This window comes from Nerophis lumbriciformis, linkage group LG38 (assembly GCF_033978685.3).
Source record: "Nerophis lumbriciformis linkage group LG38, RoL_Nlum_v2.1, whole genome shotgun sequence".
NCBI lineage: Eukaryota > Metazoa > Chordata > Actinopteri > Syngnathiformes > Syngnathidae > Nerophis > Nerophis lumbriciformis.
The window spans coordinates 15,941,489-15,961,065 of record NC_084585.2 but is presented as its reverse complement, the minus strand read 5'-3'; the positions used below and the strand labels follow the sequence as shown (position 1 = coordinate 15,961,065).

Genomic DNA, 19,577 nt, shown 5'->3' with positions numbered 1-19,577 from the left:
CCATGCCAAGACCAAGACCCTCCATGCCAAGACCAAGACCCTCCATGCCAAGACCCTCTATGCCAAGTACCTCTATGCCAAGACCCTCCATGCCAAGACCAAGACCTTCCATGCCAAGACCAAGACCCTCCATGCCAAGACCAAGACCCTCCACGCCAAGACCCTCCACGCCAAGACCCGCCACGCCAAGAACCGCCACGCCAAGACCCACCACGCCAAGACCCGCCACGCCAAGACCCGCCACGCCAAGACCCGCCGCCTGCTTCGTCTACGGTACCCGTGACTGCTTCGTCTGCTGTTTCCACGCCTGCCACGATGACGACGTGCCTGCCTTCTCGTCGGCCACGGATATGGCCGCTACCTGGTCGTCCGCCACGCCAAGTGCGCCCACCTCCTCCTCGGCCACGGATGTGGCCCTTCCCGGGTCGCCCATCTCGCCTGCTGCAGCGGCGTTCCACTTGCCGCCGCCACATGACTATGCCTCGGTGAATTCGGGGCCACTTGGTCTGGCGACCCACCGCCATGTCCCCCTCCCGCCCTCCCATGACTCTTGTTCATTTTTTTGTTTTGGACATCTGGTATCTGTCCTCAAGGGAGGGGCTTTGTCATGTCTGTGTGATCATGTTTTGTTTTGGTCATGTTCGGATTTGTTTTTGGACTTTTTGTGCATTTTTGTTTGTTTTGTCACCATAGCAACCATTAGTTTCACCTGGTTCACATCCTCATGTCACGCACCTGTCTGTCGTTTTCACATTTTGCGTCACGCACCTGCTGTCACTAATCATGTCACTATTATTTAAGCTCCCAGTTGCCAGGCTGTCTTTCTGGCGACATCACCCTCTACACACCCTTGTTATTCATGCTTCATGCCAGAGACTTTAAAATGTATGTTTTGCTGTATTTATTCATTTAAAACATTCAACAGCAGACATTTAAAGCTTGGCGTGACATGAGCAAACTAAATGTGTGTTAAAAATACATGGCTTCAACTATCGTGATGTTGTGGGATCTCCGTGAAGTGAAGTGAAGTGAATTATATTTATATAGCGCTTTTCTCTAGTGACTCAAAGCGCTTTACATTGTGAAACCCAATATCTAAGTTACATTTAAACCGTGCGGTTCTTCCACTTGTTCCCTTGAGACACAGCCTCAAATCCTGGCTGTGGCACATTTTTCATAATGTGGAAATAAAGCCTTACATATTTCTCTTTCTATTTTTACACCGAACTTGGGTTGTATGGTATACCGGTATTAGTATAGTACCGCGATACTAATGAATCATATTCGGTACTATACCGCCTCTAAAAAGTACCGGTCCCCCACCCTCCTTGTAAGTTTCTTACAAGTATCATCCCTGCCGGACGATTAATAGCTAAACATGCTTCACTACACACCGTAGCTCACTGGCATCAAAATGTAAACAAACGCCATTGGTGGATCTACACCTGACGTCCACTGTAATGATACCAAGTACAGGCGCGTATCCAGTCGATACTACTATGATTACATCAATATTTTTGGGCATCACAACATCTTCTTTTGTTTAAAAAATATATATATTATGTTTATAAACTCCGTAAAAATGTCCCTGGACACATGAGGACTTTGAATATGACTAATGCATGATCCTGTAACGACTTCGTATCGGATTGATACCCAAATTTGTGGTATCATCCAAATCTAATGTAAAGTATCAAACAACAGAAGAATAAGTGATTACTACATTTTAACTGAAGTGTAGATAGAACATGTTAAAAGAGAAAGTAAGCAGATATTAACAGTAAATGAACAAGATTAAGATTAATAATTAATTTCTACCACTTGTCCTTAATAATTTTGACAAAATAATAGAATGATAAATGACACAATATGTTACTGCATATGTCAGCAGCTAAATTAGGAGCCTTTGTTTGCTTACTTACTAATAAAAGACAAGTTGTCTTGTATGTTCACAATTTTATTTAAGGACAAACTTGCAATAAGAAACATATGTTTAATGCAGTGTTTTTCAACCTTTTTTGAGCCAAGGCACAATTTTTTTATTGAAATAATCCAGAGGCACACCACCAACAAAAAACATTCAAAAATGAAACACAGCAGCCGATATTGACAGTAAAAAGTGGTTCTCGTAATTGTTGGATATGAATTCAAACCATAACCAAGCATGCATCACTATAGCTTTTGTCTCAAAGTAGGTGTACTGTCACGACCTGTCAGATCACGCCGTTACTTAATTGGAGTTTTTTGGTGTTTTCCTGTGTGTAGTGTTTTAGTTCTTGTCTTGCTCTTCTATTTTAGTGGCTTTTTCCTGTTTTGTTGGTATTTTCCTGTAGCAGTTGCATGTCTTCTTTTGAGCGATATTTCCCGCACCTGCTTTGTTTTAGCAATCAAGACTATTTCAGTTGTGTGGACGCTATCCTTCTTTGTTGATTGTCATGTCATGTTTGAAAGTACTCTGTGGACGCTGTCTCTGCTCCACACGCTCCAAGTCTTTGCTGTCGTCCAGCATTCTGTTTTTGTTTACTTTGCAGCCAGTTCAGTTTTGTATAGTCTTCCCTAAACCTCTATGCCTTTTTTTAGGGGCACTCGCTTTTTGTTTATTTTTGGTTTAAGCATTACATACCTTTTTACCTGCACACTGCCTCCCGCTGTCGTCTGCATATTGTGATCACGACAAACTATCGTCGTCGTTCCCGACATCTACAAAGCAATTAACTACCTGCTATGGAAGAGTATTACACGGTTACTCTGCCGAGCTATAGACAGCACAGACACTCAACAACAACACATTATTTGCGGATTATAACTACCTGTTTGCAAAAAATAATTTTAACCCAATTAGGTGAAATTGCATAATTAACCACGGCACACCAGACTGTATTTCACGGCACACTAATGTGCACTGTGGTTGAAAAACACTGTTATAGGTAACCTTCTGTTTTATTTTGTTTTTAACAAAAAAAATTGCAATTACAGATTTAGTGCCTCAGGTTGCTAAACACTGGCTTGAGATCACTCCCAGCAATGAATTATAGTTGAATATTCTTCTATTCTTCATTATGCCTAGCCTGGAAATTGCATTATTTTAAATTTTTAAAAAGCTTTTATATTCATGCCATCGACCCAACCTTTTGTAAATCCAGTGTAAGAAGTTATAACATTTAAGTGTCAGGGCAGACAATAAGTGGATTAACCCAATCACACTTCCTCATCAAGTCACTGCTGGGGCCGACCCCTGTGGGTACTGACGCCTCCTATAGGCAAGATGCGGAAGTGGTAAACTGTACCTACAGCAGTTAACACAAGCCTCACTCTGAGCTCTTTAATCCTCTTTAAACTGTTGATTAACTACTTTGGCCTGTATTAAAACCGAACCTCTATTACAGTGCGGTAATACTAGAAGACCTGTTTAATATTTGTGTAATGGTTTTTTGCACTCAAACTCACTCAAACACCTGCACAATCTAATTGCCAAAAAAATATGGCTTTAGATAATTTTCTTCTTTAATTAATTCCGGTTGTACTTTGCAGCAATGCGTCAGAGTGAGACTTGACATAGAGTTAATGCCCATTCCAGATTGTGCAGTTTTATCTCATGTTGTGATTGTGAGTCTATCCATAATATAACAAGTAGCATGGATCGAATTGTGCTTTGCAAGCAAGAGTGCATTCGGAAACATAGAAGAATAAATACTGTTGCGCTGTTTGTCACCAGCTGGCGAGAAAGGTCAGCTTGTGTGCATACAGATAGTGAAAGTGGCGTATGGCGCCGGTATTGTGTGTGTGCGGCTTCCCTCTTCACATGGCTGCCCAAGGACAGAAGATACAAACATTCAAATGTGAACTTATTGCAAGGGACACAAAATGTGATTAGTCAAGGGAAGTTTCAATGGAGAGGAACAATATAATTGTAATGTAGTATTTGATACTTTGCACTAAACCGGGGGTCAGCAACCCGCGGCTCTCTAGCGGCATGCGGCTCTTTAGTGCCGCCCTCGTGGCTCTCTGGAGCATTTGTTAAAAAGGAATAAAGATGGGGGCAAAAATATTTTTTTTGTTTTGGTATGTTTTTTGTTTGAGGACAAACATGACACAAACCTTCCCAATTGTTAGAAAGCCCACTGTTTAATATGTTTGTGTATGCTTCACTGATGAGAGGATTTGGTGAACATCGTTTTTTCCTACTAATTTCGGTGGTTCTTGAACGCACCATAGTGTGGACTTTGACGCAACACTTTGTTTACATGTAAAATATCTTCCACTCCTTCTTTGTCTCATTTTGTACACCAACAGTTTTATGCTGTGCGTGAACGCACAAAGGTGCGCTTTGTTGATGTTATTGACTTGTTGGAGTGCTAATCAGGCATATTTCTTGTGAACGCAAGATCTTTGACAAACAAAACTTTTATCCTGAAGGATTTCTTCACTTCCCGCGGACTGGACTTCCTCTGTGTGACGGAGACATGGCTGAGAGCCGGTGAGTCCGCCCCTCTTAATGAACTTCTGCCTCCGGAGTGTTCCTACTTTAATTCCCCACGGCCGTCCGGTCGAAAAGGAGGAGGATTAGCAGTCGTTTTTAAAAATGACTTTAAATGCCGTCAGATCCGCCTACAATCCTCCTTTTCAAGCTTCGAACTGTGCATGTTTGAACTGGGTCTTTCTGATGTCGTCCTGTGTGCCGTCATCTATCGACCACCCAAGTACCACAAAGACTTTATAACTGACTTTTCTGAATTTCTGGCTGAAATCCTGCCCAAATATGATCGTGTCCTTATTGTGGGTGATTTTAATATTCACACCTGCTGTCCAGACGAGCCGCTTTCCAGGAGCTTCCTGAATATAATCGACTCATTTAACTTTGTACAGTCTGTGTGTGGTTCTACACATGAACGCGGGCATTCACTCGATTTAGTGCTCTCGTATGGTTTGTGTGTTTTTAATTTGGACATTTGCGACGCTGTGTTCTCTGATCACATGCCGATCCTGTTTGATATTGCCACGCAGTGTCCAGTTAAATTGTGCGCTCCGCCCCAACGCTCTCGCATGTTTAATTCTTCGTCTCCTGCTCGGTTCTCCTCTATTTTTTCGACTCTTTGTGATGATAATTCTGCAGCATCTGTGTGTCTGAATACTGAAGAGTTGGTTTCTGGGTTCAACTCTATCTGTTTACAAACACTGGACACGATCGCGCCTTTCAAATGCCGCCGCGCTAAAGCCCGCCTCAGCCCTGGTTGAATGACGTCACTCGGGCTGCCAAGCGCGTATGTAGAAGAGCAGAGAGAAAATGAAAAAAAGACAGGCTGCATGTGTCCTTTGCCATTTTTAAAGAAAGCCTGTTTTCCTTTCAGATGACTGTAAAAGCAGAAATTAATATATATCTATCTCAGATTATATCTTCTAACTGTAACAACCCCAGAGTTCTGTTTAAAACTATTAACACTGTCATTGATGCTCCCAAATCTGCTGGTTTTGATGCTTCTTTTGAATTCTGTGAAAATTGTCTCCATTTTTTCACTGACAAAATTGTGTCAACTAGAGCCAGTCTATCTCAGCCTTCATATGACCCTTCTGTTCCCCTGCATTTCTCTTCTGTTTTCCATCAGTTTGAGCCGGTGTCCTTTTCTTTTTTAAGTGACACAGTTAGTCATATGAAGCCCTCTGGTTCTCCTGCAGATGCCCTCCCACCTCGCCTGTTTAAGGAGGTACTTGCTACTATTGGATCAAGTGTCCTTAACATTATCAATAGTAGCCTCTCTTCTGGAATAGTTCCAGTAGAGTTTAAACATGCAGTGGTACGACCTCTACTTAAAAAACCCAGCCTCGACCCCTCTCTCCTCTCTAACCTCAGACCTATCTCTAATCTTCCATACATTTCCAAAATATTAGAGAAGGTTGTCTACAGTCAGTTGTTGCCCTTCTTAGAGGATAATGGTATCACTGAGCTGTTCCAGTCCGGTTTTAAAGACCTCCACAGCACAGAGTCAGTGCTTCTAAAAGTTTTTAACGATATCCTCCTGTCCACTGATTCTGGTAAATATGTTGTCCTGGTGCTTTTAGATCTGTCTGCTGCGTTCGACACCGTCGACCACGCCACCTTAATCACTCGTCTTGAGAACTGTGTGGGCATTAAGGGCGCCGCCCTCAACTGGTTCCGGTCGTACCTTACCGACAGGAGTTTTTGTGTAAAAGTAGACAGTTTTATGTCGTCCACAGCTCCTTTACCACATGGGGTCCCCCAGGGCTCAATCCTTGCCCCAATTTTATTTGCGCTTTACCTTCTCCCCCTTGGTTCTATTTTTAGGAAGTACAGTATTGCATTTCATTTTTATGCCGATGATTGCCAGATTTATTTTCCCATGGCACAAAATAACACGGTTCAACGTCTTATTGACTGCCTGCACGACATCAAAGTCTGGCTTTCAGCTAACTTCCTGAGCCTAAATGAAGATAAAACAGAAGTTATGTTGTTCGGTCCAAGTCGCTCTCCCTCCCCCAACGTTGACCTCGGCACTCTGACCCCGTATCTCAGCGACTCTGTCACAAACCTGGGGGTAAAGTTTGACTCAGATTTTAAATTCGAAAAACAAATCAGCAGCGTCGTTCAAAAAAGCTTCTATCAATTACGCCAAATAGCGAAAGTGAAACCGCTTCTATCAAGACATGATCTTGAGAAATTAATCCACGCTTTTATCTCGACTCGTCTTGATTATTGTAATGCCCTGTATGTAGGCATTAGCCAGGCCTCCCTCGCCCGCCTGCAGCTCGTGCAGAACTCTGCTGCTCGTCTGCTAACACAGACCCGCAGACGTGAGCACATCACCCCTATTTTAGCGTCCCTTCACTGGCTCCCTGTGCGTTACCGAATACATTTTAAACTCCTTTTATTTGTTTTTAAATGTCTAAACAACCTCGCGCCAACCTATCTCTCCGACCTCCTTCAGCCTTACTGCCCCACCCGATCCTTAAGATCAGCCGATCAGCTGCTGTTGACGGTCCCTGACACAAGGCTGAAGCTTAGAGGTGACAGAGCTTTCGCCGTTGCTGCTCCCAAGCTCTGGAACGACCTACCTCTGAGTGTTAGACAAGCCTCCTCTCTTCCTTTTTTAAATCTCTCTTAAAAACATACTTTTATTCCATGGCTTTTAACACTGAGTGATATCCATCCTGCAATGGCGCCCCATAATACACCTGCTGTGATCCTGTTTTTATGTTTTTATGTTTTTATTAATTCTATTTTAATTATTTATTTTTTATCGTGTTCTGTTTGTGTTGTGTTGTGTTTGCTCGGTACTCGTTTTATCTTTTAACCTGCTCATTGTACAGCACTTTGGCTACCCCTGTGGTAAATTTTAAATGTGCTCTATAAATAAAGTTGATTTGATTTGATTTGATGATATTTGGTCAGTGCATGACTGCAAGCTAATCAATGCTAACATGCTATTTAGGCTAGCTGTATGTACATATTGCATCATAATGCCTCATTTGTAGGTATATTTGAGCTCATTTAATATACTTTACTTTTATCCTCTTTGTATATAATTCAGTTTTGCATGTCTCATGACACACTAGCTGTATGTAATATTGGCTGCATTTCAGATAGTTGTTTGTGTGCCATGTTGTTCCAGACCACAGCAAACATTACCTAACTTGCCAAAGATTGCAATAAATCTGCCCATTAAAAGCCAGTCATTTCCAGGAGTTATGTCACCTTCTGAGTAGCCTCTGATTTACTAATGTTTTCTAATGTTGTAAAAATGTGTAGAATAAATATGACATTTCAACATTTTTGTCAACAAAGATTTGCTTCATCCTACACACATAGTTATTTAGTTACTAGGCTATTTTAGATAATACAGACACTTACATCATGTGTTGCCTTCATTATAACTTTTATATACGACCTTTAATTTTTTGCGGCTCCAGACAGATTTGTATTTTTGGTCCATTATGGCTCTTTCAACATTTTGGGTTGCCGACCCCTGCACTAAACCAACACCTTACAGTCAAGTATAAAGTTAAAATAGTTCAGAAAGAAAGATAAACTAATTCCAGTTCTTAATAACTAACCACCAAAAAAGTTAATTGTTGTTAAATATACTGGCTTTTGTTCTTAATGCATTGTGCAACTTCATTCCCTTCTATTTTTTTGTTATTCTATGACCATAAATACATTTTATTATAACAACACAATTGGTATTGTATATTGTGAAAATATACAACGCTGTCACTACTGAAAGCATTCTGTCAAAGATGTTGTCTGACGAGTGATTCATAAAACATGATTTGACCGTTCACTGCAAAGTGAAGTATGTAAAAGTGAGTTAATCAAGGCTTATGGATATGACTGACGCCTCAATGCTTTGGCAAAGTCAATTATCAGTCAGACTTGAGCTGTACACTTCCTCTCAATCCTCCTGTAATCCAATTTAGTCCAGTTGAGGATCACCTCAAGTAGGTATAAAACAACACCCCGAATGACATAAGCCGCTGGTGTGGGGTTGCCTTCTCGACACCACTCAAGACTTTCAGGCTCTTCAAGTTCGGATTGAGAGAACCCAGTGAGCGAAGATGGCTTGGGAAGGAGGATTTGAGCCTAATGGCACAGAGGGCAAAAACTTCTACATCCCCATGTCCAACAGGACTGGAATTGTTAGAAGTCCCTTTGAATACCAGCAGTACTACTTGGCGGATCCCATAATGTATAAGCTTCTGGCTGTTTACATGTTCTTCCTGATCTGCACGGGAACCCCTATCAACGGTCTGACACTGTTGGTGACGGCTCAGAACAAGAAGCTTCGGCAACCTCTCAACTACATCCTGGTCAACTTGGCTGTGGCTGGTCTCATCATGTGCGCTTTCGGCTTCACCATTACCATCACGTCTGCTGTCAATGGGTACTTCATCCTTGGAGCCACCGCCTGTGCTGTTGAAGGATTCATGGCCACACTGGGAGGTAAGATCCCAGTCATGAACGCACCTTTGGAATGACAAGATGAGCGATTCGTAACCAAACTGTCCTGCAGGTGAAGTTGCTCTGTGGTCTCTGGTGGTGCTGGCCGTCGAGAGATACATCGTCGTCTGTAAACCTATGGGAAGCTTCAAGTTCAGTGGTACACACGCCGGAGCTGGAGTCTTTTTCACTTGGATCATGGCGTTCGCATGTGCTGCACCCCCACTCTTTGGCTGGTCCAGGTAGTCTATTTGTTTGCTATCGTGTTAATCCTGCAAAGGGGTGCAGGAAAGCTGGGGCCGATACCACCACTCACATTTGATTAGAGAGGAAAAAAATCTCCATAATGTAAACATTTCTAAAAAAAAATGTGGATTCAATCTTCAACAGGTACCTGCCCGAGGGCATGCAGTGCTCCTGCGGACCCGACTACTACACTCTGGCTCCAGGCTTTAACAACGAATCATACGTCATATACATGTTTGTCGTCCACTTTTTCATTCCCGTCTTCCTGATATTCTTCACCTACGGCAGCCTTGTGCTGACAGTCAAAGCTGTAAGTTGTGCATTACATGTGATCAGCAGCATGATCTGCAACTCCATCATCTCCAACATCATTTCTTGTGCTTTGCCTCCAGGCTGCAGCCCAGCAGCAGGACTCAGCCTCCACTCAGAAAGCTGAGAAGGAAGTCACACGTATGTGCGTGCTGATGGTCTTTGGCTTCCTGGTAGCTTGGGTTCCATATGCTACCTTTGCTGGATGGATCTTCTTGAACAAGGGAGCTTATTTTTCTGCTATGACTGCTGCTATCCCCGCCTTCTTTGCAAAGAGTTCTGCCCTGTATAACCCTGTCATCTATGTGCTGTTTAATAAACAGGTTGGTACACAGTCCCCCTTAGTGCACACTAAATGATGCAACTTCAATGCTATAAGGAATCTCTTTGCTCTTGTTTCCAGTTCCGTAACTGCATGCTGAGCACCATCGGAATGGGCGGCATGGTGGAGGACGAGAGCTCAGTTTCCACCAGCAAGACAGAAGTGTCCTCAGTGTCTTAAATATGACGACACCTCAAAGTCTATGGACATTTTCGTTACTGATTGCATCCAGATTTCTAAACCATCCCATGAAAAAAACATTGTGAACTTTTGCCAAATGGAATTATGGCTAATGAAAGGACTCTGGACAAAACACTCTAAGGAATATCAACTCAACTGTCAATATGTATAAACAAGACCAAAGTAGAAAAAGATACAAAAATGTCGCAGGTTGTGTAAGTCGTCTGTGTGTGTGTGTGTGTGTGTGTGTGTGTGTGTGTGTGTGTGTGTGTGTGTGTGTGTGTGTGTGTCAGTGTGTGAATGTGAATGTGAATGAACCAGGACTAACTGTACAGCGTTTGGTGGCACTCAAAAAGCGCGTAAACAACACAATGTGTAATCAATGTGCAATGTGGGGGTATTTTCATTTAATTATGTCACGTTTCGCTGGGCAACCAGTGTTTTTGTTTTTACGTATTTTAGAAGAAAATAACAGAAATTATAGAAAGTAATATCCACAATAAATGCATGCATGAAAATATTTGTCCGCCTCCTGGATAATTTTTGAGCCACAGCTCAACACAGAAACATATGTAAAGCTACGCTGTAGTATAAAAACTTGTAAGGTACAAAGTATGACGCAAACAAATGCACTTTAAATTACAAACACTATAATTTGGACTTAGATGTGTACACTTGCACAATGGCAAATGGCCAACAGGAATTGACCCCAAATAAACTTTAAGGGTCATTTCACTGAATCTGTGCCATTTTCTTTGTGTAACTCTCAATATGAACTAAAATAAATGTATTTTTTCATTTTTAAATCTGATAATACTCATATTAAACTACAATACAGTATTCCGTTGATTACCGCATAGTTTATATTACATATATTTTTTTAAAGTTTGGACACTATTTATCTGTATGATTTTATTGAATATTATATGTAATATAAATTATAAGTATATGCAAGATCTCAGGCAGCACGATGCATGTGCCTCACAATAACAAGGTCCTGGGTTTGATCCACGGGCTCAGGGTCTTTCGGTGTGGAGTTTGCATGTTCTCCCCGTGACTGCACAGGTTCCCTTCGGGTACTCCGGCTTCCAAAGACATGCACCTTGGGATACAGATTAAAATTAGCTGTAAGCTTTTCTAAAAAGGTAGGTCTTGAGTCCGTTTTTTTTAAGCATCCAACATCTGTGGGGCCCTGAGGTTAGCAGGAAGGGCATTCCACAGACGGGGCAGGCAGTTTTAAAAGCCTTGCTCGCCATGGCTCCCCACGGTTCTGTTGGCCTAATCGGGTCCTGGCTGAGGTGTGTGGTGTGGGCAGGTCAGTGAGGTAAGTGGGAGCATCACCGTGCAGACAGTGATACCTTGTATTCGATGCGGGTGGAGATGGGGAGCCAGTGAAGAGTGGGGAGGATGGGGGTGATGTGCTCGTACTTCCGTACCCTAATCGGGACCCTGGCAGCGCTGTTCTGAACATACTGGAGCTGTTATAGGCTACAGCCAGGGATCCCGATGGGAAGTGCGTTACAGTAATTCAATCTGGAGGAGACAAAAGCATGGACGAGCTTCCCTGCAGCTGCAAGTGAGAGGAACTGACGTAGTATGTAGATGTTACAGAGGTGAAAGAAGGATGTTTTGCAGATGTGGATTACATGATTGTCAAGGGAAATGTGGCAATCAACCTTGACTCTAAGGTTGGCAATAGAGAGAGTTGAATGTCATGGCCTGAGAGTGAAACTGATGTGATGGCAAAAGACTGGAGTTGTTGAGGTGAACCGGTTTGGATGGCTTCTGTTTTTGAGCAATTCAGATGCAGGAAGTTTGGTTATCTCCTCTGAAACCAACAACAGTGGCAGTCGGGGACCCAGAAGGGGAGACCTTGAGGTAGAGTTATGTGTCGTCAACATAGCAGTGGAAATTAATTCAATGCCTGCTGATGACACATGTATCTTGTAGATGGTGAAGAGGGTTGGACCGAGTACAGAGTCCTGGGGGACACCACAGGTGACAGTGTGGGGACGAGATCTAGCATCCCCCAGGACCACGTACTCGGTCCTGTCATTGAGGCAGGAACACAACCAGTGAAGGGCAGTGTCAGAAAGGCCGATGAAGTGCTGTAGATGGTGAAGGAGGATGTGGTGGTCATTGGTGTCGAATGCAACAGAGAGGTTGAGAACAATGAGGAGGGACGTGGAATTGGAGTCAGAGGTCATCAGCAGATCGCTGGTGACTCTGATGAGAGCAGTTTTTGTGCTATGGGAGGGTCGGACAGTTTTTCGAAAGTTTTGAATAAAAATGGCAGGTTCAAGATTGGTCAGTAATTTGAAAGGGGTTTGGATCAAGGGTTGTTTTTTTCAGAAGGGGTTTCATGAGAGCTGTTTTAAGGGCAGTGGGGACTGTGTGAGTTTTGAGGGAGAGATTGATTGTTTTGGCTATGAAAGGGTTAATAAATAAGTTCTGACTTTTGATCAGAATGGGATGCAGGGAGCAAGTGGATGGTTTTGAAGTAGGGATAATCTTCAACATCCTGCTGCATTGCAGGTGTGAAGTGTGTAAGATGTGTAGCGGGTGTTGTCGAGATGTCATGGATAGAGCTGTGCAGAGGTCTGAGAGACAAGTGGATATAGTAAATTTTGGATGTAAAAGAGTCAAATAAAAATGTTGCAGATTATTGTTGTAGCTGTGTGATGTGAGGGTATCTGTGGTTTGAGGAGATGGTTGACAGTGGAAAGTAGTTTTTTGGAACTGCGTGAGTTGTTATTGATAATTGTTGAGTAATAGAGGCCTGGTTGTTGAAAGAGCTTAATATTTATAAACCACCTCAAAAACTCTCTATGGTTAGTATTACCGTTTTGAAATAAAATGATCTTACAACTGTGATTGATAAACACACTTTATTAAACTTGCGGACGGTGGCACCAGCTATCAAAATTGCTAAAATGAAAACAAGAGACATTAACAGAGAGGACATTCCAGACATTCTATACTCTGAGAAATATGACATGGAGGTGTCTAAAACAGGAAGTGAACTCAAATGAATCACAAACCGGAACACCCATTCTGCCTTTATAAATAAAAACACTAAAACATTTCAAATGAAAACAGAAGAAGGTAAACATTTAAACAATCAAATGAAAATAATATAATAAAATAATATTTCTTAATGTAATTTTCTTTATTTATATTTTGCTCCTGAAAATAAGTCTGAACTTAACTCCCTGACCCAAACTCTCAAGTCTTAAAGTTGTACGCCTGTTCTTGTCCCAAAGAACGGCATAGAACACCGCAGAAGCCACCAGTGTTGTAAAAGGTGTGCAGCAGTGACCTGCACACCCCGAAGGACCTCGGTCTCCTCAAGAGATGTAGGCATCTTTGACCCTTCTAGTACACAGCGTTTAAAAAATGTTGATCCAGTCCAGTTTATTGTTGAGGTGCACACCCAGGTATTTAGACGAGTCCACCATTTGTATATCTAATCCCTGGGTGGTGTGGTGTGGGTGATAGAGCTGACCGCCAGAAGACAATCTCAAGCTCTTTGGTGTTCAAGTGCAGGTGGTTACGTGCACACCAGTCGACAAAGCCTAAGATGACTTCTCTGTATTCCTGCTCGCTCCCCTCAGACACACATCCCACCACTGCGGAGTCGTCCAAGAACTTCTGCAGATGGCAGCGGTCGGAGTCATGCCTGAATTCTGGAGGTATTTGTCAACCTTGATGCGTCGTGGAAGACGACGGAGGTTGTAGTGATTTTAAAGATGCGGATGAACGATGTAGCAGCATGCAGTAAAAAGGGGATTTGTTCCGTTCTGCTGACGCCATCAGCTCTACTCTTTTAATGTCTTGAATGTCCTTTGTATTCTTTGATGTTTCCCTCTTACACACATGTTTATGTGTGCTATGACTATGAGTTTTCCCCCCTTGGCCTCAATCTGGACTCCCTCTCCAGGGGCCCAGGCTTAGGCCATGTCTACACTAAGTCGTTTAACCCCTTAAATAAATAATTATTTAGCCTAAGCCCCGTTTCAGCCACACTAAACCATCGTTTAAGGTCCCCCTTCTCGGACAAATTTTTACACGGTTAAGTGAGCTGTGTATTTCTTGAATCTCCGGCACTTAACAAGACAGAATAACCTTGTCACAAAAACATACCTTTAGTTATGTCCTCTTTTGGGTGGGGAAAATCTTTGCTGCTTAAGCTGGCCTCAACTTGGCGAGGGGTAGCACTCCAAAAACCGCGACAGAATGTCCCCATATTTTGATGGCGAGGACTCGAAGGGAATAAGCGGTAGAAAATGATGGATGGATGGATGGACTCCCAATCAACGTTCTTCGCCGCCATGGAAGTTTTATAGCCCTGAGTTACTTTTAGGCGTAACTCCACCCCGTCGTCAGACCACACAAATAATGATCTTTTCCTCACAACAAGAGCAGCGATTTTCTTATATCGTAGCAGATAGAAAGAATACACTTCCAGGTCAGAGGACACTATAAGACGCGCGCATTATTTTATTTTTTCATTTTATTTTTTCCGCGCATGCGTATTTGGTCGCTTTGCGCCGGCGGACGGAGGAGGGCGGAGGTCTTAAACGGTGGCATTGTTGTGTGTGGACACGGATAAGGTTAGGTGTGATATAACCCTGGATAACCTTATCCGGCTTAGTGTAAAAGGTGCCTTAGACTGAATATTTTTTCTTATTACTCACCCCTTCTCATTACTCACCCACGGGGGGTGCTGTAGCCTATCTCAGCTGCAATCGGGCCGAAGCTGGCAGACCCGTCAGCGATCCTGTTCTGTCTCCCTGTGATGTTTGTCTGATCTTGAATGGGATTGTGCTGAAAATTTTAATTTCCCCTCTGGGATTAATAAAGTACTTCTGATTCTGATGTGATGAAACGTAAGTGATGTCACATTGTTAGCTTGATCCCACTATGTGTAGACAAGATACATTTAATGCAATATTTACGCACAGCTGCGTATTGGGAGAGGTTGTGTGAGTTCGTCATGGCAACCTGCCTACAGTGGCCACTTGTCTATAGTCACCACTTTTTCTGTTTCCCTGAGTGCACAGGTTTTACTGTACTTCTTAAGAGATAATAATACATGTTACACATTTTCTGCAAGTTTACATTTCACTCATATATCTGATTGACACATACATCATGGCCACCTGTCTACAGTCGCCACATTTTCTGTTTCCATTGAGTGCACAGGTTTTACTGTACTTCTTACGAGATAATAATACATGTTACACATTTTGTATAAGTTTACATTCTGCACAAAAGTCCGAATCACATTCACCCATTAATGCCAATGTTTTTTTTAGATAGCACTACAGAGTAGTGTTGTCCCGATACCAATATTTTGGTACCGGTACCACTACCAAAATGATTTTGTTACTTTTCTGTACTTTTCTAAATAAAGGGGACCACAATAAATTGCATTATTGGCTTTATTTTAACAAAAAATCTTAGGGTACATTAAACATATGTTTCTTATTGCAAGTTTGTCCTTAAATAAAATAGTGAACATACAAGACAACTTTAGTAAGTAAACAAACAAAGGCTCCTAATTTTGCTGCTGACATATGCAGTAACATATTGTGTCATTTTTCATTGTATTATTTTGTAAAAAATTTTAAGGACAAGTGGTATTCATCTACTTGTTCATTTACTGTTAATATCTGCTTACTTTCTCTCTTAACATGTTCTATCTACACTTCTGGTAAAATGTAATAATCACTTATTGTTACGTTGGGGGCGCATGGCTGCGCTGCTTGTGTTCCCTCCAACGCAGAAAACAAGCTGGAGCAGTGTGCAGGTAAGATTAAGCTTTGAATAAATTAAACGGCAGGACAAAAAATACAAAAAACTGAGGACGCTAACAAGCGTGGAGCTAAAAAAACGAAATGTCACCAAGGGTGAAAAACGAGGAATACTAGTGAGCCGAAAAATCACTAGAGCGAGGAGAGAAACCAGGAGTACGTAATTGTTGCATACAGCAAACATTGACCCAGCAACTAGTGCTGGGTGACAGAAAACTATAAAGGGGAGTGATCAACCAAAACACCTTGTAGGAACACTAATTGCTAAACTAAGACAGGTGAGGGGAATCAGTGCCCATGGAAACCAACAGTAAACAAAAGGAAAGAGGGTGCACCCAGGAAACAGACTAAAACATAGGAAACTATTAAACATAAATTATGCCATATGACCCAGGCAACGGATCATGACACTTATTGTTCTGTTGTTTAATACTTTACATTAGTTTTTGATGATACCACAAATGTGGGTATCAATCCGATAGCAAGTCGTTACAGGATCATACATTGGTCATATTCAAAGTTCTCATGTGTCCAGGGACATATTTCCTGAGTTTATAAACATAATACAAATTAAAAAAAAACAAAGAAGATGTTGGGATGCCAAAAAATATCGACGTAATCATAGAAGTATCGACTAGATACGCTCTTGTACTTGGTATCATTACAGTGGATGTCAGGTGTAGATCCACCAATGGCGTTTGTTTACATTTTGATGCCGGTGAGCTACGGTGTGTAGTGAAGCATGTTTAGCTATTCCTCGTCCTGCAGGGATGATACTTGTAAGAAACTTACTTTATTTGTCGCCATGGAGGTGAGGATTAGTGATTTAGAAGTAGCTAAAACACTGCCGACTGTGGCTAGACTTTAGCCGCTAGCTAGCTAGCCATGTCTTAACTGGTACTTTTCAGAAGCGGTATAGTACCGAAAATGATTCATTAATATCGCGGTACTATACTAATACCGGTTTACCGTACAATCCTACTACAGAGTAGAGTCACCATCTTAAGGAGACAAAAAAAGTTTCCTTCAGAATAAAAGCACAATATTTTCTCCTTTTCACTTTGCACATCCGACCCAAAAGTTAAGAAACATGACAATAAAAATGTCAAAATTCAGGAATGGAAGGAATAAAAAGATTTTGTTCACATCCCCAAATAAACCAGCAATCTGAAGACCAGGATCCCAATGTACAGTAGGCAAGTGTAATAATGAGAAGCATCTGTCATTATGATACAGTGCAGTTTCACAACCACAATACCGCTCTTGTATTGTAGGTGTACCAAATAATGCATCTTAGAACCCCGAAGATGCAGAGTTGGAAAATACTCACATAAACACCAACATGTCACAACACAAGCCAGTAGTAGCATGTTAGCTCAAGTGTAATTCATTAAACGCAAATACCCAATGTAACATCCATCCTATGACGCAACCCTGTATTTTCCTGCAGACAAGGCTGATCGTAATTGTTGTGTCGGGGAGCACATGCACTGTAATTTAGCGCTGGGAGGCGGCGCGGACACCTGCACACCATTAGCGGCGGCCGAGAAGAGCGTCACTTGGCTCTCTTCTAATTGTCCGTAGCACTATGGAGGCTGGTGCAAACGGAGGCCTTAATAACAAAGTGCGGGTTTGTAATTCCAGGCTGTGAACAACAACCACACTTCGACAATCAGCTGTGCTGCTTGTGATGCTTTTAAAAGTGCAGTGACAGTGAAGCCATCGTTCTCTTTTTGCGTCAAAGCATTAGGCATAGCGTTACGATCCATAGCTTTCTGGCAGTGAAAGGCGTTGAAAGAGAACACTTACTAGACGTCACAATTTCTGGAGAAATAGTGCATGAATATTGCAAAAGCTGACGCCAAACTGAAATGCTGACGAGCTGAAATACTACTTTCGTAAGGCAAGCAGTCGGCAGATGGCACAATTCATTAATTATTATTGTTATAATTTTTAGGGTTTAAACAGAAACTGTAGATCATTTGGTAAAATGACCGTTTTGTTGTTGTAATTTTCAAACACACCACCAGGGTGTGCACATCAGAGAATCAATTATTACCACTCTCTCATGCAGTGCGTATGTACAATTGCTGTCCTCTGAAGTATTAATTAAAGCCAAGTTATTTATGCAGCTCGGCATGGTTCTTCCTACGGGTAACCACAAACAACAACATGGTGTCAGAGTAGTGGACCAACTTCTCGCCTGTGAGTACTTTTTCTACTAAAGTTTTCCGCCGGAGATTTTTTTTCCTGCCGTGCGGTGGACACGCCGATCCCTAATGGCGGACGGGTTTCGTCGTCCAGACCCAGTCGTCTTCAACGACAATGTCGCGGAGAAATGGCGCATATTTGAGCAAGAATATGAAATTTTCATTGCTGCTGCTCACTCGGACAACCCCGCGAAGACCCGTGCATTAGAGATGCGCGGATAGGCAATTATTTCATCCGCAACCGCATCAGAAAGTCGTCAACCATCCGCAATCCACCCGATCTAACATTTGATCAGAACCGCATCCGCCCGCCATCCGCCCGCACCCGCCCGTTGTTATATATCTAATATAGACGATGCAAGGCATTAGTGAGGTTATAAAGCTTTTGCCTGTTAAAGAAAAGAGACTGATCCAATGCAGCATTCGCGTGCCACGCTGTCACGACCCAGACGCACACCAGTGCGCAATCATATGGGAGCCGCGCTGAGCGCACCTCCCAGCGCGTCTCGCTGCCGGCGACGGCCGGGTATATGGGCCCGACGCTCCAGCGCCATCCATTTTCAGGGCTAGTTGATTCGGCAGGTGGGTTGTTACACACTCCTTAGCGGGTTCCAACTTCCATGGCCACCGTCCTAGCTGCTGTCTATATCAACCAGGGTGAGCCCCACCCCTTTCGTGAGCGCACTGCGCGCGGAGTGACCCCTGTTACGCGCCCCCGGCAACAGGGGTGGCGGGCAGGTAAGCTGCGCGCGCGGGGGTGGCGGACAGGTAAGCTGCTTACCTGCTGCGCGTGACGCCGGCCGCGGCGAAGGCGGACGAGGCGGGGTGTCGGTGCGGTGGGCGCGGTGGTGACCCTGGACGTGCGTCGGGCCCTTCTCGCGGATCGCCTCAGCTACGGCTCCCGGTGGGGCCCTCTCGGGGGAAGGGGCCTCGGTCCCGGACCCCGGCGAGGCGTCGGGGGCCTTCTCCGCTCCGTAAAAGTGTCCATCTCTTTTTTTTTTTTCTTCTGTTGTGGCATATGCTGCAGGTGCCTGCTCGTTTTTCGTATGTGGGTAACAACATTTAACTATGTATACATATTTCCGAATTGGTTTAACTGCCACCCGCCTGAATCTATTTAAAATCTAATTTTTTTAAATTTCAATCGCCCGACCCGACCCGACCCGACCCGCTGATAAAATCTAATTTTTTCAAATTTAATCCGCCCGATTCGCGGATAATCCGCGGACTCCGCGGTTGTGCCCGCAAACCGCGCATCTCTACCGTGCATACATCCTATTAAACCTCGCTGGTCCAGAAGCGATCGAGAGGGAGTGCTCATTTGCGTACGCGGCAGTGGTGCGTGCCGCCGGCGCGGGTGGTGCTATTCTCGCTCCTGCCGAGCAGGGGCGCCGAAAAGGGGGGGTAAAGGAGACGGATTCTAGGGGCCCATGATGGAGGGGGGCCCAGAGAGGCCCCTAATGATGATGAAATTATAATACAGAAAAAATAATGACACTGTGTTGGGGGCCCTGTAAAGATTCTTTTCATGGGGCCCAAAATCC

At 43.2% G+C, this 19,577-nt stretch overlaps 1 protein-coding gene and 1 long non-coding RNA gene across 2 annotated transcripts in view; one reads left to right on the top strand and one right to left on the bottom strand.

Annotated features, from left to right (window-relative positions):
- The window catches only part of LOC133578300 (uncharacterized), a 341,666-nt gene that overhangs the window by 44,740 nt on the left and 277,349 nt on the right, over positions 1-19,577 (bottom strand). The window lies entirely within an intron of this gene.
- LOC133578345 (green-sensitive opsin-like) lies at positions 8,499-10,527 on the top strand. Its single transcript, XM_061932707.1, has 5 exons — positions 8,499-8,953; positions 9,024-9,192; positions 9,341-9,506; positions 9,589-9,828; positions 9,909-10,527. The coding sequence occupies exons 1-5, from the start codon at positions 8,569-8,571 to the stop codon at positions 10,005-10,007; spliced, it is 1,059 nt and encodes a 352-aa protein (XP_061788691.1). The 5' UTR covers positions 8,499-8,568; the 3' UTR covers positions 10,008-10,527.

Bases quoted from the DNA above. Each gene is read 5' to 3' on its own strand.
- LOC133578345 (XM_061932707.1), top strand. From the start codon at position 8,569: ATGGCTTGGGAAGGAGGATTTGAGCCTAATGGCACAGAGGGCAAAAAC. The intron at 8,954-9,023 runs GTAAGATCCCAG...ACTGTCCTGCAG, and splicing joins ATTCATGGCCACACTGGGAG to GTGAAGTTGCTCTGTGGTCT. The intron at 9,507-9,588 runs GTAAGTTGTGCA...CTTTGCCTCCAG, and splicing joins TTGTGCTGACAGTCAAAGCT to GCTGCAGCCCAGCAGCAGGA.